General features: G+C 41.1%; 1 protein-coding gene across 5 annotated transcripts in view; it reads left to right on the top strand.

The window, feature by feature from the left end:
* gatad2ab (GATA zinc finger domain containing 2Ab) overlaps positions 1-15,161 on the top strand; it is a 139,507-nt gene that overhangs the window by 105,323 nt on the left and 19,023 nt on the right. For 3 of the 5 annotated variants that reach the window (XM_060846282.1, XM_060846285.1, XM_060846286.1), the window contains 3 exons: positions 942-1,071; positions 2,235-2,366; positions 5,817-5,906. In XM_060846282.1, the coding sequence (XP_060702265.1) occupies positions 942-1,071; positions 2,235-2,366; positions 5,817-5,906 (352 nt within the window). The remainder of the gene's footprint in view (positions 1-941; positions 1,072-2,234; positions 2,367-5,816; positions 5,907-15,161) is intronic. The other 2 variants (XM_060846283.1, XM_060846287.1) reach the window with 2 other exon arrangements.

The following is a 15,161-nucleotide window of genomic DNA, read 5'->3' on the forward strand; positions in this document are numbered from 1 at the left end:
CAAAAAAAATGTGAAATGCCACAGCATTCAATGGCCCTGTGAATATGCTGTTGGCATAAAACTTTTTGTTTCGCTCAGTAATTGATAATATTCATACAACTTGTAGGCATGCACAAGGATCTGTTTTCAACTTTCAAGGGCAGTTAGTTTTTCAAACTTTTTTAAAAGAAAGAGGTCTTAGTATAGTAATGGTCAGAGCTGCACTGATCTCCAAGGGACTGCAGGTGATGTATCCATCCTTATGCTTTCCACACAGTGATATCTCAGCTGACTAGATGTATGAATAGTCAGGCATATGTTTGGGACAGCTGCTGTTTCTGGGAATGAGGTAGGTAATAATGCACTGTTTGCCAGAACTTCTATAGTTTTCAAAATAGAAGTGAGATGAAGCAAGGATCAACAAATGCCCATTTGTTCTTCTTAAATTCAGTTGTGAAGAATCCCTTCTCATCACCTTGTATGGGTATCTTTTTTTTTGCCTCATCCTTACTGTCTTTCTCCACTGCCATAACCACCCCTCCCCAAAAAAATTACAACCTGCCGAACAAATGATTCTGGTTGTATTTGTAAGCACAAGTGTGACACTAGCAGTTCCCTGTGCTAATAAAAACATAAAGATTACATAAACCATATAAAAATTTTGGGAGCAACTTTGTTACCTAGAGTAGAAATGTAGAGCTTGCTGACCTGGGAGTAGTTGAGCGGAATAGCATGTGGGAGCACAGACGTCAGCATGGACTAGTTGGGTCAAGTTCACCTTTCTCTCTCAGCTGTATTTTGTATTGGAGAGGGGCACCTTATGTAAAGGTAACAAAGCATCTTGGGTTATTTTGACATGAGGCAAAACATTGTACTCCCTGCCTGGAGACTTAAATGCTTGGACTGTACCATTTTCAATACCACCTCCTGCCTTGTTCAATCTCTAGCCCAATCTCTTACAGTGAAATGAAGAAGGGAAAGCGTGCACCATCACCAGACATCATCATCCTCTCTGACAATGAAGCCTCAAGTCCCAGGATGAATGGGCTCTCAAAGGAACCGGGAAGAAACGCAAATAGAGATGATATTATGGTGAGGCGGAACAATCATCAAAACCAATAATTTTAGTTTAATTTTAAAAACTAGTGTTTACGTGCAATTTTTTTTAAAGCTCCTGAGATGAACTGAATAACGATTTCAAAGAAAGAAATTGGGAACATTCGGTCAGCTGGCTTTCTCCAATGCTTTGATTCTGCTTCCTTGTTATAGTTTGTTTTGTTCATACTGTTAATATAATTTTGGAACAAATGTAACTTTACTTTCATTCCTATGCCATTCATGGATTCCAAATAATATTCTGGTTCTTTCCCAAATACCGTTTCTGCTAGAAAGCTTGGTTCAAAGAAGAAAACACTTTTTGGAATTGTTAGCACTTTGCAGCTTATCCATTTGCATTTCAACATTCACCTTTAGAAACATTATTAAATTTGTTTATCATGATTTTTACCTCGTTCCTTCTTCTGTTATTTCCTTTGTTTTTGACATTCTACAATAAAATTTATATTTTGTTTAAATGAGGCACCCTCCCTTTTACTATTTCACAAAAGTAAATCAAATCATGGCTCATGCAGTGCTGAACACTGGAATTGCTGAGCATTCAGTTCCTGACTTGTACTGGGTTACTCAGAATCTCATTGTTGTGGTTCATATCAATGCCTGGGATTCGAAATGGGATTCAACCCCTTGTCATCAAATGCCCAGTACTGGAAAACATATTGTGCAGACATTGAATGCAGAGGGGGGCAGACATCATTGATTCCCCAGTGGCCAAATAGCTTGAAGAATCTGGTCTAGAGGATTGATGCGAATGGAAAGCTAGAAATGGTAGCCTGGCACCTGTGAGAGCATATTTCAATATAATGAAGCCAGATAAGTGTAGGGTTAAGAGGGAAGGTGTTATCCTGTTTCAGCAGAGGCACAGTGAGCAGCTATTGACCAGAGGTCAAACACTGGCATAATCTGAGAAAATCATCTTTTCTAGACTTTCTAGTTGGAAGTGTTGCGTGCTACAAGGAACCAAAGTGGAAGTGTACAAAAACATGTGACCAACTCAGCTTGCTCATCAGCTGCTTCAGCAAATTGACCAATGCATATGGAACAGTATTTGCCTTTACAAGAGTGGACAAGGGTGGGAGGAGATGGAATAGAATTGACAGGTTACTTTTCTTTAAGTAATACTGGACCTTTCCTTTTAGAAGAGCACACCAGAGGAGCGAGAGAGAATGATTAAGCAGTTAAAGGAAGAGCTACGGCTGGAGGAAGCCAAACTCGTCCTACTCAAGAAACTTCGACAGAGCCAAATTCAAAAGGAAGCTACCATCCCGAAGGTATCAGTTCTGTTGTTCTCCTCTCCCCTGTCCCTCCCATTGATGCCATGTTTTTAAATGCTGTCACTGAATACAATGGCAATATTGTTAACACAGCACAAGCCAAGAAAAACATTAAAACACAGCCTTGTGTAATAGCTAAAAGAACCTGGAGTAGCTGTATGTGGCTTCCACAAATATTGAATTTGCTGTTTAGTAAGTAGCTTAAATTCTTCCAGAAGAAAACTGAACAAGTACAGTAAGGAGAAGGGAACAGAAAGATACTTAAAAGGCTGGAATGCTGTAGATAGCGTAATTGATAATCCACATAGAGTGCAGACACCAAAGCAGACAAAGATTTGGTCCGAGTGTGCTTCTGTGCTGTATAATGCAATATGATACAGGTTGCTTGTTGTATCAGAGTGATTGCAGCATCGAAGAATACTTTGACCCTTGTGTCTGCGCTGGCCTTCTGAAAGGGCAATTCATCACGCCACTCACCTGTCCTTTCCCACAGCCAAGAGAAAGATCCAATTCCCTTTCCTTTGGAAAGCCTCAGTTGCTTGTTAGGTGGGTTTGTTTAATTTCATTGTTGTTCAATGAATATTGTGGTCCTGAATTTAAAATGATGATCACACATGTGCTCTCCACCCCACCAATCCTAGTTCCTTTAGATTTTAAACTACATGAAAGGAATGTTAAAGGCTGGCCTTATTTCTATTTCATCTCTAATTTCAGTCTTGGTTTGTTAAATGACGATTTTCTATGCTTATATCCTCCTGATTTTTGCTTGTGCCTAACGTGAAATGCCATTGGTTATTAACTGTGATGTGATACTTCAGAGTGCACCACAAATTAACCGATCTTGGTTTGGTCACTGCAGTGATCCTCTGTTTTCCCTGAGTGCGTAATGTTCGATAGCAGACCAGCCATAGAAAATTAGCCATGGTACTGTCTCCTCCTGCTACCCCAGCTTGCATCTGTGTGGTTACTATCTGATGATTTCTGATGGAAAATATGCGTGACCGGGTTTAATAAGATTGGATTGTGATGCCTTCCTTGGTTGAATTTCTGGAAGCAGTTGTCTATGCTAAAGTTTGGGGCCACAATGAGTAAGTAAATTCACTCCTAAAATATTCACTGTAGAAAAGACAAATAACTTATCTTCTAAACTCTCAGCTTACGTGGTGTGATGAATTCTGGAAGGTCAGTTTAATTGGCCCTCCTTAAATAGGATTCTGAAGGGGCATACGTGGCCTGTTAATGGAAGCAATAATGTGATTCTTCCATTCTGCCTCATTGCAGACTGTAGATTTGAAATGTATTTCCAGATTCTAGATTCTTTTGTTTCAATTTTAATGTCTTACTGCACCTTGTAATATATCTGTTTATCACAGAAGAACCAACCTTCCTTATTTTGAGGAGAGACACTTGCAGAGATCTCTATGATGCTTGCTTCTTGAATAATCTCTCCAAGATCAAGTTCAGGGGTGGATTGGTCCACCTGCAGGATTGGATTTGATGCTGGTGATTAGCTGCCCCCTAGCAGCCACAACTTGGTATTTCAGCTGCTTTATACCAAACACAACAGCACAATGCTACTGCAGTGTGGAGATGCAGGAATAGGAGGAAGGAGCATGCTTTTTAGCCTCTCAAGCTTCTGTTCATCTTGATCACAAAATACTCAATACTCCTGCCTAGCAAAAATCTCAGCATAAATCGCTACCTTTGAAATGTAAATGCAGCGACTTGCCTAGTTGTTGTGAAGAGATATGGCCATCTGTACAGGCGTGAATGTCCTGTGATAGATTTCTGGCCTCGGTTCATTGAGTTGATCTTATCTGGAGTGGTGTTGATGGAAATAAGGGGGTGATCCTGCAAAATAGTTTGGATGCCCCTCACATTACAGTTAGATGATCGACCAAGGCTCCTACACCTGATGGCTGCCCTCCTCATCCCAATCAGGATAAGAAATAAATGAGGACAGGTTGGGCTCAGTTTTAACGCTATAACGTGGCAGTTCTGGATGCTGAGGCGGTCTCTGTCAGAATGGCTGCTGCATGTTTCTTGTCCTTATACTCAGTACCCTTAAAGGCTCAGAATTTTCAGAAGACCAATGGAGAAAAGGTAGAGAACTTGTGAAAGGTGAGGGAAATGGGAAATTCACTGCTTCTGAATCTTAGAGGAGGCTTAAACTTTTTGCATGTTACGTTGTAGAGCACCTAATGTAAAAGCCCAGAGGGCGCTCTGTTCAAATGGTTAATCGCTCACCTTAGTTCTCTTCCTCTATGCTACTGTTATGAACTTTATCATGACTTGCTTAGGCTGCGTATGAAATATTTGAAGAGATATCTTGTTTGAAAACCATAAAATTTATCCATTCCTGTTGTAAGGACTACATTATAAAAGCTCAGGGTGGATAGTGCAAGCAACATAATTTAGATGTTTCATCTTTGACTAAAACTTTCTTAAATAAAACCACCTAAAATAAAACACCACCTGTCCAATCCTGTTTGAATTAGCAGAATCCTTTTGCTTTGTGTTCCAAGTGAGGTTTAAAATGATTGTAGATAAGTTGGACTGTTTTAATGGTTCCCCGAATGAGGCAATTGTTCCATACCTGAGTGAGGAGAGCGATGGCATTTTCTTCATGGTAACTCGTGCAGCATGATTTTTGGGGGAAAAAAATTTGATTGGGAACTTCCTGCCCGTGCAAATTGACCACGGGTTTTCCTTTTTTTTACTGTTTATTCACTTCCCGGAATCAATACCACTCATGTAGTTGATGCAACTGGTGGTCAAAACTTGACCGTCCGGTGGGTGGAGTAAAGTTGAAGTACTTGTTCGGTGACCTTTTTCTATCTTTTGGATGTGAGTCATTCATAAGTTTGAAGTCATGAACTTCATTTTCTTTTGAAAGAAAACATTATCTCTGGGTGAGAAGAGGGCTTTTCATGCTCAGGCTGATAACTAAGAGTCACTGTTGAGTGACCATTGCCCATAGACAGCTGACCAACTGAACCAGGCAAAGCAGGGATTTCTTGGATACCTCATTCCTGAATCTTCTCCAGGGCCTCGGGTTAGTTGTCAATTGAGTAAATTAATGGGAACCTTGAATTCATTAACTCAAGATCAATTTTTTACATACCGTCTGGGTGATACTCTGCTGAAGACTGTAAACTATTTTACATTTGGAACCGGACATTGTATCAAAATTAGATTACAGTATATGTTGTCCTCCAGAGCCAGTTGATACCCCTGAGGATCTATGACGATGGTACAATCCCTATTTGTGTTATAAGCAGTTGGCTGAGTTGTAAAGGAGCAATTGACCTTAATTGTTAGGCTGGTTAATCTGGGTTTTTACAACAGAATATCTCTTCAAATGAGCAATATATGTTTGCTTTGTGCCCTTTTGTTCCTCAGCTTTCTCATGTGTATTTGTGCTTCTTTTCACTATTCTCTTCCCAGCCTGCTGTCTCGACAGGCACTGCCATGGCCACCCCACCCCCGCTGGTCCGGGGAACGCTGCATGTTCCCGCTGGCAAGCCCAACTTCCAGGTCAGTGTAGCAACTGGGACCTTGCCAGGCTGTGTGTGGGTTAAGCATCAAAAAGGTGAAGGGAGGGGATGGGTGGAAACAGGAAGCAAGGTTAGTCTTGGTTGAATATTAGGAGCTTAGGAATTTTTTGTCAGGGCAATTTGTTCCAAGACTACTTGGATTTTTCTAAAAGTGGAACTTTGTGTAATTCAAATCAGTATTTGCTGTTGCAAAATATTGGCATTTACACAGAGCTTTACAAGGATGTAATTCCCCAGTCGAAATCAAATGGAAAGAGTTAGACATCACACACCACATTATAGTCCAACAGGTTTGTTTGAAATCACAGGCCTTCAGAGTGCTGTTCCTTCGTCAGGAGCTCCTGACGATTTCAGACAAACCTGTTGGTGTATGACCTGGCACCTTGTGATTTCTGAATTTCTCCACCCCAGTGCAACACTGGCAGTTTCACATTATGGCTACCATCAAGTAGAAAGAATGCAGTCATCAGAATCTTAAAGCTAACTTACAGCCTTAACTCCCATTTTTGATAGAATATAAGGGGCATTGTCACTAGTACTTCCATAAAGTAGTGAAAACTGCCTGCATGAATTGTTGTTCAGAAGGAACTTCCATTTTTTTTGTCACACTCATGTCTAAAGGATTATGAGCTTTAGTTTATTTGAATTGCTGAGGAGATAGCTGAAGCTGTCCTTTTTTAAACAAAAAAGTCACTGAAAATGATTTTAAAAAATGACATTTACTAGAAGTCACCTGATTTAACCTAACTGCTTGATTTGTTTGCTGGAAGTCGGATAGTCAGTCAAAAGCTTGGACTTAGAAGTTTGACTTTATGGCTGTAGAAGTTGTGACTATTTTAATATTGTTTGGAGTTCACCTGAGGCATAGCTTATAAAGATGTAAGACACCCAGCTCAGTCTTTGCCACCTTCCCGAGAAACCCTCTTGACAATCCCATGTGAGAACAGAAAACCTGATGAAACAGCTGTACTCCCTGAGACACGTGTCGAAGATGACTTCTCGTCAATGTCTGAACAAACTCCCTCTGCAGTGATTCTAGTGACAACCGTATGTACCTCGTGGCCTAAGTATACCCACAGGCCTAACTGAAAAGCCACCTGGAACGCTTTGAATCTCATTCGCTTATTCTGTAAGAATTAACAAGTATTTGGACAAATTTAATTTGTCTAGAGAAAGTCTGTTTTTCTTCCTGCTTGGAATTGGAATGTTTCAGGTATTTAAAATGATTAATATATATCTGAGCTCTGTTTAGAGGATTTCACTTTTATTAAAAAAGTCTTTTATAATTAGTCAATAGTTTTGTTGTTTATCGAAGAACCCTGATTAGTGACTTTTTTTATTCTGAGCCTAAGTATGTCTTTCACCACTTCAGTAAGTGTTAAAACATATTTAAATATACATTGTGACCAATGGCGAAGTGAGAGACCGTGCACTCCTCCAACCTCCATGTTAACATAAAATTGGAAGTGGGGTCATGAGAATAGAAAAAGATAAAAGGAAGAACGCCAGGTTTCTTGTGGGTTTAGAGAAGCTTATGAAACCAAAATACTGCTCAGTTGTTGCAACTTTGGATTTTCAAAAATTAACCAAGGTTAGACTAATAGTGTTGGCAGCAAAATTGCACAAGAATTAAAAATTGAGGCTAAGAAAGCAGCTTAAATTGATGCAGTAGTGCAGCATTTACAGTTGGAAGAGGTAATAGGCTGATAATTCACTTCAATTAGCTAGAATTCAATTGTTGGTGAAGAACCTTGAAATAGAACAGATTTTGTTTTTAATAAACAAGACGAGAATTGGAAATGAGAAAACCTGAATTTGGGAGAGGAGAAAAAAGAGTGCATGTCATGTGAGTAATAAGAAACAGCGAGAGAGAGAATTGCAAAGTACCAAGAAAAGGAATACTGGCTTAAAAGATTGGAACTGAACAAAGGGCAGATGCTCTGGACTCTAATGAAGCTTCCATAAGGATCAAACCCAAGACAGTGGTAGCTGTTTAAATGTACAGAAACTCTCCTGGAGTTTGTTGAAAGAGATGTCTATGCATTGTTTAATTATTTTGAAAAGCTAGCTGACAAGATGAATCTTAGCAAAAGTAAACTGGATGTCGCTAATACAGAGCAGGGTGACAGAGCTCATGAAGTTTGACACCATGCTTTCTGACGACGTTCCTATGGATTGTGATGGTAAAGAAAGGCTGTTGTTGGTCGATAAAGGTAGTTTCTTGAGACAAATTTTGGACTCATTTAAAATCTTACCTACGTGTTTCTGATCCACACACAGTTTGCCACTTTGATCCCTAGCAGGCCGTACTCTTTCCCTAGCTACTCTCTTCCCGCAATTTACTTGTACAGTGCCTTTAGAGAAAAATTAAGTAAGGGCAAAGAGTTTTACTTCCTACAAATCTGCAGTTGAATTAATAGCACAAAAACTTTAAGTAAATGTAGTTTGGAGAAATAATGCACATCAGCTCTTGGCAAGCAGATTGAATGTGCCAGAGACAACATGAACGTAGGTCCACAAATAGCTATGATAAGTAGAGAAGTGGATATACCTGAGGACTGAACAAAACCTGACACATCTGAGGCAAACAGTACCTTGATGGTGGAGAATACAACATCATAGAACATTACTGCGCAGTACAGGCCTTTCAGTCCTCGATGTTGCACCGACCTGTGAAACCAATTTGAAGCCCATCTAACGTACACTATTCTATATTCGTCCATATGTCTATCCACTGACCATTTAAATGCCCTTAAACTTGGTGAGTCTACTACTGTTGCAGGCAGGGCGTTCCTTGCCCCTACTACTCTGAATAAAGAAGAATACCACAATATTGTGCAAACCTCTGAACATTCGGTCACTTCAAGCAAACACAATGATGGATGATGTTCCTAGTACACCTAAAATATCAGATTTTAAAACCAATAAGGAAAAATAAACACGCATCTGATATACGCTGACACTCACACAGGAATCAGCGTCTTATCCCTTGTTGTAAATGATTGTGAAGAGAAATTGGTGATGGTTGTCCAAAGTTTACCTGTTGGGGGAAGTGACTTACTCCTGAGAATGATTTGGCCAGTGAAACTTTATTGACGGATAAAGTTCAAGGAATTTTTCATTCATGTGCAGTGATCCCAGCAATGGCTAATCAAAGGCCATCTGCAGTCCATCTGGCACCACAAACAGGTATTTGACTATTTAAAACTTTGGATATCTGGACAGTCCAAAAAAAAGTTCAATAATTCTGTAATCGAGATTCAGCAAGCTGACTGAGAGCTAAGTAGCTGAATTAGCTCAAATGAAAGTTGAGAAAGTTACAGAATGTTATTATATTGATATAGAATTGTAATGTGGAAGTGGAGACTGCCTCACAGACCTGCAGATGAAGAGTGGCTGGTGCTACACCAGCCAACAGTGCTGCCCAAATATCATTATAAATATTAGAGATAAAATGTGAAATTCCGTGCTACGAGCGAGTGATGGTAGGAATAGGAGGATAAAGCAGGTGAATGCGTGACTGAGGAGTTGGTGCATGGGGAGAAGAGTTCTTTTTTTTTGGATCATTGTAATCTTTGTGGGGTAGAAATCACATACAAGAAGGGCAGATTACACCTGAATTAGAAGGAAACTAATATATTGGCAAGGAAATTTGGTAAAGCTGCTCAGGAGTATTTAAGGAAGTAAGGTGAGGCGTTGGGACCTGGGGAAATAGGGAAGAGATCAAGCTGAGACTGGTATAGTCGGGAAAAGGAGCAAGATGAATAGTCAGGGCAGGCGGGAACAAAGCAGAGAACAAGGCGCAACTGTAAATTAAACTGCATTTATTTCACTGCAAGAGGCCTAATGGGGAAGGCATATGAAATTGGCATGATTCGGAACATGGGATTGGGATATCATAGCAATTACAGAGACGTGGCTCAGGGATGGACAGGACTGGCAGCTTAATGTTCCAGGGTACAAATACTATAGGAAGGATTGGGGGGGGGGGGGGGGGGGGGGGCGGGGAGAGAGAAGGGGGGGGTGTGGCCTTTTTGATAAAGGATAGCATTATGGCTATACTTAGGGAGAATATTCCTGGGAATTCATCCAGGGAAGTTATTTGGGTGGAACTGAGAAATGAGAAAGGTATGATCACCTTATTGGGATTATATTATGGTTTCCCCCCCAACAGTCAGTGGAAAATTGAGAAACGAACTTGTAAGGAGATCTCAGCTTACTTCTTCTCAGTAAGGATAATAGGGTGGTTATAGTAGAGGCTTTTAACTTTCAAAAAAGGACTGGGACTGTCATGTGCTAAGGGTTTAGTTGGAGAGAAATTTATTAGGTGTGTACAAGAAAATTTTCTGATTCAGTATGTGGATGTACGTACTAGAGAAAGATCAAACTTGACTTACTCTTGGGAAATAAGGAAGGGCAGGTGACTGAGGTGTGTCAGTGGTGGGGGAGGACTTTGGGTCGAGTGACCATAATTCTATTAGTTTTAAAATAACAATGGAAAAGGATAGACTGGATCTAAAAGTTGAAGTTCTAAATTGGAGAAAGGCCAAATTTGACATTATTAGGCAAGAACTTTCAAACGTTGATTGGGGGCAGATATTCACAGGTAAAGGGACAGCTGGAAAATGGGAAGCCACAAAAACTGAGGTAACAAGGGTCCAGGGACAGTATATTCCTGTCAGGGTGAAAGGGAAGGCTGGTAGGTATAGGGAATGCTGGAGGACTAAACAAATTGAGGATTTGGTTAAGAAAAAGGAGGAAGTAGATGTCAGGTATAGACAGGATAGATTGAGTGAATTCTTGAAAGAGTGTAAAGGCAATAGGAGTATACTTAAGAGGGAAATCAGGAGGACAAAAGGGGACATGAGATAGCTTTACCAAATAGGGTTAAGGAGAATTCAAAGGGCTTTTATAAATACATTAAAAACAAAACGGTAACTAGGCAGAGAATAGGGCTTCCTCAAGGTTCAGTAAGGCAGCTGATGTGTGGAACCGCAGGAGATGGGAGCAATGCTAAACGAGTATTGTGCGTCAGTGTTTACTGTGGAAAACGATATGGAAGATATAGAATGTAGGGAAATAGATGGTGACATCTTGAAAAATGTCCATATTACAGAAGAGATGGTGTGGATGTCTTAAAACTCATAAGTGGTTAAATCCCCAGGAACTGATCAGGTGTACCTTAGAACTCTGTGGGAAGCTAGAGAAGTGATTGCTGGGCCTCTTGCTGAGATATTTGTATCATCGATAGTCACAGGTGAGGTGCCGAAAGACTGGAGTTTGGCTACCGTGGTGCCACTATTTAAGAAAGGTGGTAAAGAAAAGCCAGGTAACTATAGACCAGTGAGCCTGACATCAGTGTGGGCAAGTTGTTGAAGGGAATCCTGAGGGACAGGATTTACATTTATTTGGAAAGGCAAGGGCTGATTAGGGATAGTCAATATGGCTTTGTTGTGTGGGAAATCATGGCTCTCAAACTTGAGTTTTTCATAGAAGTAACAAAGAGGATTGATGAGTGCAGACAGGTGGACTTCAGTAAGGTGTTCGACAAGGTTCCTCATGGTAGACCTGTTAGCAAGTTTAGATCTCATGGAATACAGGGAGAACCAACCATTTGGATACAGAACTGGCTCAAAGGTAGAAGACAAAGGGTGGTGGTGGAGAGTTATTTTTCAGACTGGAGACCTGTGACCATAGAACAATACAGCACAGAACAGGCCCTTCGGCCCACGATGTTGTGCCGAATATTTGTCCTAGCTTAAGCACCTATCCATGTACCTGTCCAATTGCCGCTTAAAGGTCACCAATGATTCTGACTCTGCCGCTCCCACAGGCAGTGCATTCCATGCCCCAGCACTCCTCTGGGTAAAAAACCTACCCCTGACATCCCCCCATAGCTTCCACCCTTCACTTTAAATTTGTCTCCTTGTAATACTCTGTTGTACCCGGGGAAAAAGTTTCTGACTGTCTACTCTATCTATTCCCCTGATCATCATATAAACCTCTATCAAGTCACCCTTCATCCTTCGCCGTTCCAATGAGAAAAAGCCTAGCACTCTCAACCTATCCTCGTACGACCTATTCGCCATTCCAGGCAACATCCTGGTAAATCTCCTCTGCACCCTCTCCAAAGCTTCCACATCTTTCCTAAAGTGAGGCGACCAGAACTGCACACAGTACCCCAAATGTGGCCTTACCAAGGTCCTGTACAGCTGCAACATCACCTCACCACTCTTGAATTCAATCCCTTTGCTAATGAACGCTAATACACCATAGGCCTTCTTACAAGCTCTATCCACCTGAGTGGCAACTTTCAAAGAGCTATGAACATAGACCCCAAGATCCCTCTGCTCCTCCACCTTACTAAGAACCCTACCGTTAACCCTGTATTCCGCATTCTTATTTGTCCTTCCAAAATGGACAACCTCACACTTGACAGGGTTGAACTCCATCTGCCACTCCTCAGCCCAGCTCTGCATCATATCTAAGTCCCTTTGCAGCCAACAACAGCCCTCCTCACTATCCACAACTCCTCCAATCTTCGTATCGTCTGCAAATTTACTGACCCACCCTTCGACTCCCTCTTCCAAGTCATTAATAAAAATTACAAACAGCAGAGGACCCAGAACTGATCGCTGCGGGACTCCACTTGTAACTGGGCTCCAGGCTGGATATTTACCATTTACCACCACTCTCTGACTTCGACCGGTTAGCCAGTTCTCTTTCCAACTGGCCAAATTTTCCACTATCCCATGCCTCCTGACTTTCCGCATAAAAAACACTTATGTGTTTTAAGACATCCAGCACCACCTCCTCTGTAATAAGGACATTTGTAATATGGACCTCTGTAATATGGACCATTGGAGTGCCACAAGGTTCGGTGCTGGGCCCTCTACTTTTTGTCACCTACATAAAAATTTGGATGCGAGCATAAGAAGTATAGTTAGTAAGTTTGCAGATGACACCAAAATTGGAGGTGTAGTGGACAGCGAAGAGGGTTAGCTGAGAGTACAACAGGATCTTAATCAGGTGGGCTAATGGGCTGAGGAGTGTCAGGTGGAGTTTAATTTAGATAAATGTGAGATGTTGCTTTTTGGAAAAGCAAATCAGAGCAGGAACTATACATTTAATGGTAAGGTCGTAGGAAGTGTTGCTGAAAGAAGAGACCTTGTAGTGCAGGTTCATAGTTCCTTGAAAGTGAATTCGCAGGTAGATAGGATAATGAAGAAGGCATTTGGTAAGTTTTCCTTTATTGGACAGAGCATTGAGTGTAGGAGTTGGTCATGTTGCAGCTGTACAGGACATTTACTGTGGAGAAGGACATGGAAGTTATCGACTGTGGGGAAATAGATGGTGACGTCTTGAAAAATGTCCATATTACAGAGGTGGTGTGCTGGATGCCTTAAAACACATAAGTGGTTAAATCCCCAGGATCTGATCAGGTGTAACCTAGAATTCTGTGGGAAGCTAGTGAAATGATTGGAATATTGCATGCAATTCTGGTCGCCTTCCTATTGGAAGGATGTTGAGAAACTTGAAAGGGTTCAGAAAGGATTTACAAGGAAGTTGCCAGGGTTGGAGGATTTGAGCTATAGGCAGAGGCTGAATAGGCTGGGGCTGTTTTCCCTGGAGTGTTGGAGGCTGAGGGGTGACCTTATAGAGGTTGATAAAATCATGAGGGGCATGGATAGGGTAAATAGACAAGGTCTTGTCCCCAGTGGAGGAGTCCAGAATGAGAGGGTTTAGGATGAGAGGGGAAAATTTAAAAGGGACAACTTTTTCACACGGAGGGTGGTGCGTGTATGGAATGAGCTGCCAGAGGAAGTGGTGGAGGCTGGTACAACATTTAAAAGGTATCTGGATGGGTATATGAATAGGAATGGTTTAGATGGTTATGGGCCAAATGCTGCTAAATGGGACAAGATGAATTTAGGATACCTGGTCAGCATGGACGAGTTGGATTGAAGGGTCTGTTTCCATGTTGTACATCTCTGATTCTGACTCCAGTAGAGTCTCACTGAGGATACCCATATCTGAAGGTTTAGCTCAAAAATGTGCCTTATTTTTGAGGCATTTTGATTTTTGGAAGGCTCCTGATATATGATTGCTTTGTAGATTTTAATGCATCACCTAAAGTTGTGTTTGGAGAGAATATTTTGAAATTTGGTGCAGTGCTGGTCACAAGTCTGGAGCTGGTAGTGACAGTTTGAGCAGTCTCAGATAGTTAACTAACAGCCACAGAAACCAGTTTGAGGTAAATCCATGCAGAATGCTACTCTTGCTCATCGCCTTTTAATTCCAACTTCTGTCCAGAGACTCCTGCACAATCAGTGGCATCGCTGGTGCCCTCCACAGTGAAACAGCCTTTTGCTTCACTTTTCTAGGGCCAGCTGTGTTCCAGGAGCCATTGGAGAATTATCAGAAATATCAGCACCTTCACAAAAGGAGGTGAGAAAGCTGGAAACGCAATGCATTCCTAATTTTACAATTCAAAACATTTTACATGTACAATCACGATGTTGTCCTTCATATAGATGCATGTGGTGACATTTGTGCAATGCTTTGTAAGCTGGGCACCAGTTTCTCAATCTTGCTAATTGTCGCTGAAGGGTAGGATGTGGCTATTGACAAACTGCCTATCCCTATTTACCTTGGGAATGTAATCAAAATAGATTTCCTTCTTCAAAATGTTTCTTTAAAGCAATTAAAGTGGTTTGCCAGACCACTTTACAGGGCATTAAGAGCTAATCTCATGGTTTAGACCAACGTTACCAAGTCCAAGTCCATCAACTCTTGCCTTAAGAATATTAGTGGGCACGTTCGGCTTTTCAGACAGTCTGAAATTCTCATGGTCTTCTTTTTTCTTTGCTTGCTGATTCACAAATTTCCAGATTTACTTAACTCAGTTTCACAACTTGTATCGGTACTGGTAAGCTCCCTTCCCGTTGGCTTACACCAATCTCACTCTGCACTTCTGTGGAGGAAGGGTTATGCAAGGTTTTGTAGTGAATTTTAATAAGAATAGTGATCATGAATGTTAGTTTTTATTGGGCGAATTTATGGAATTCACAAGGATAATGGCAAGTGAGGCTTGGCTTGGCAGGATGTGGGTGTTGAAGTTTTAGTTTATATAGCTTCTCATAAGGAAAAAAGTTGATTGAAGGGCGTTGAAGATGTAATTTAGAAGTAGCTTGCAGCAGATAATGAGTTGACAGATCTGTAATTGTCTTATTTC

This window comes from Hemiscyllium ocellatum, chromosome 28 (genome assembly GCF_020745735.1).
Source record: "Hemiscyllium ocellatum isolate sHemOce1 chromosome 28, sHemOce1.pat.X.cur, whole genome shotgun sequence".
Classification (NCBI taxonomy): domain Eukaryota; kingdom Metazoa; phylum Chordata; class Chondrichthyes; order Orectolobiformes; family Hemiscylliidae; genus Hemiscyllium; species Hemiscyllium ocellatum.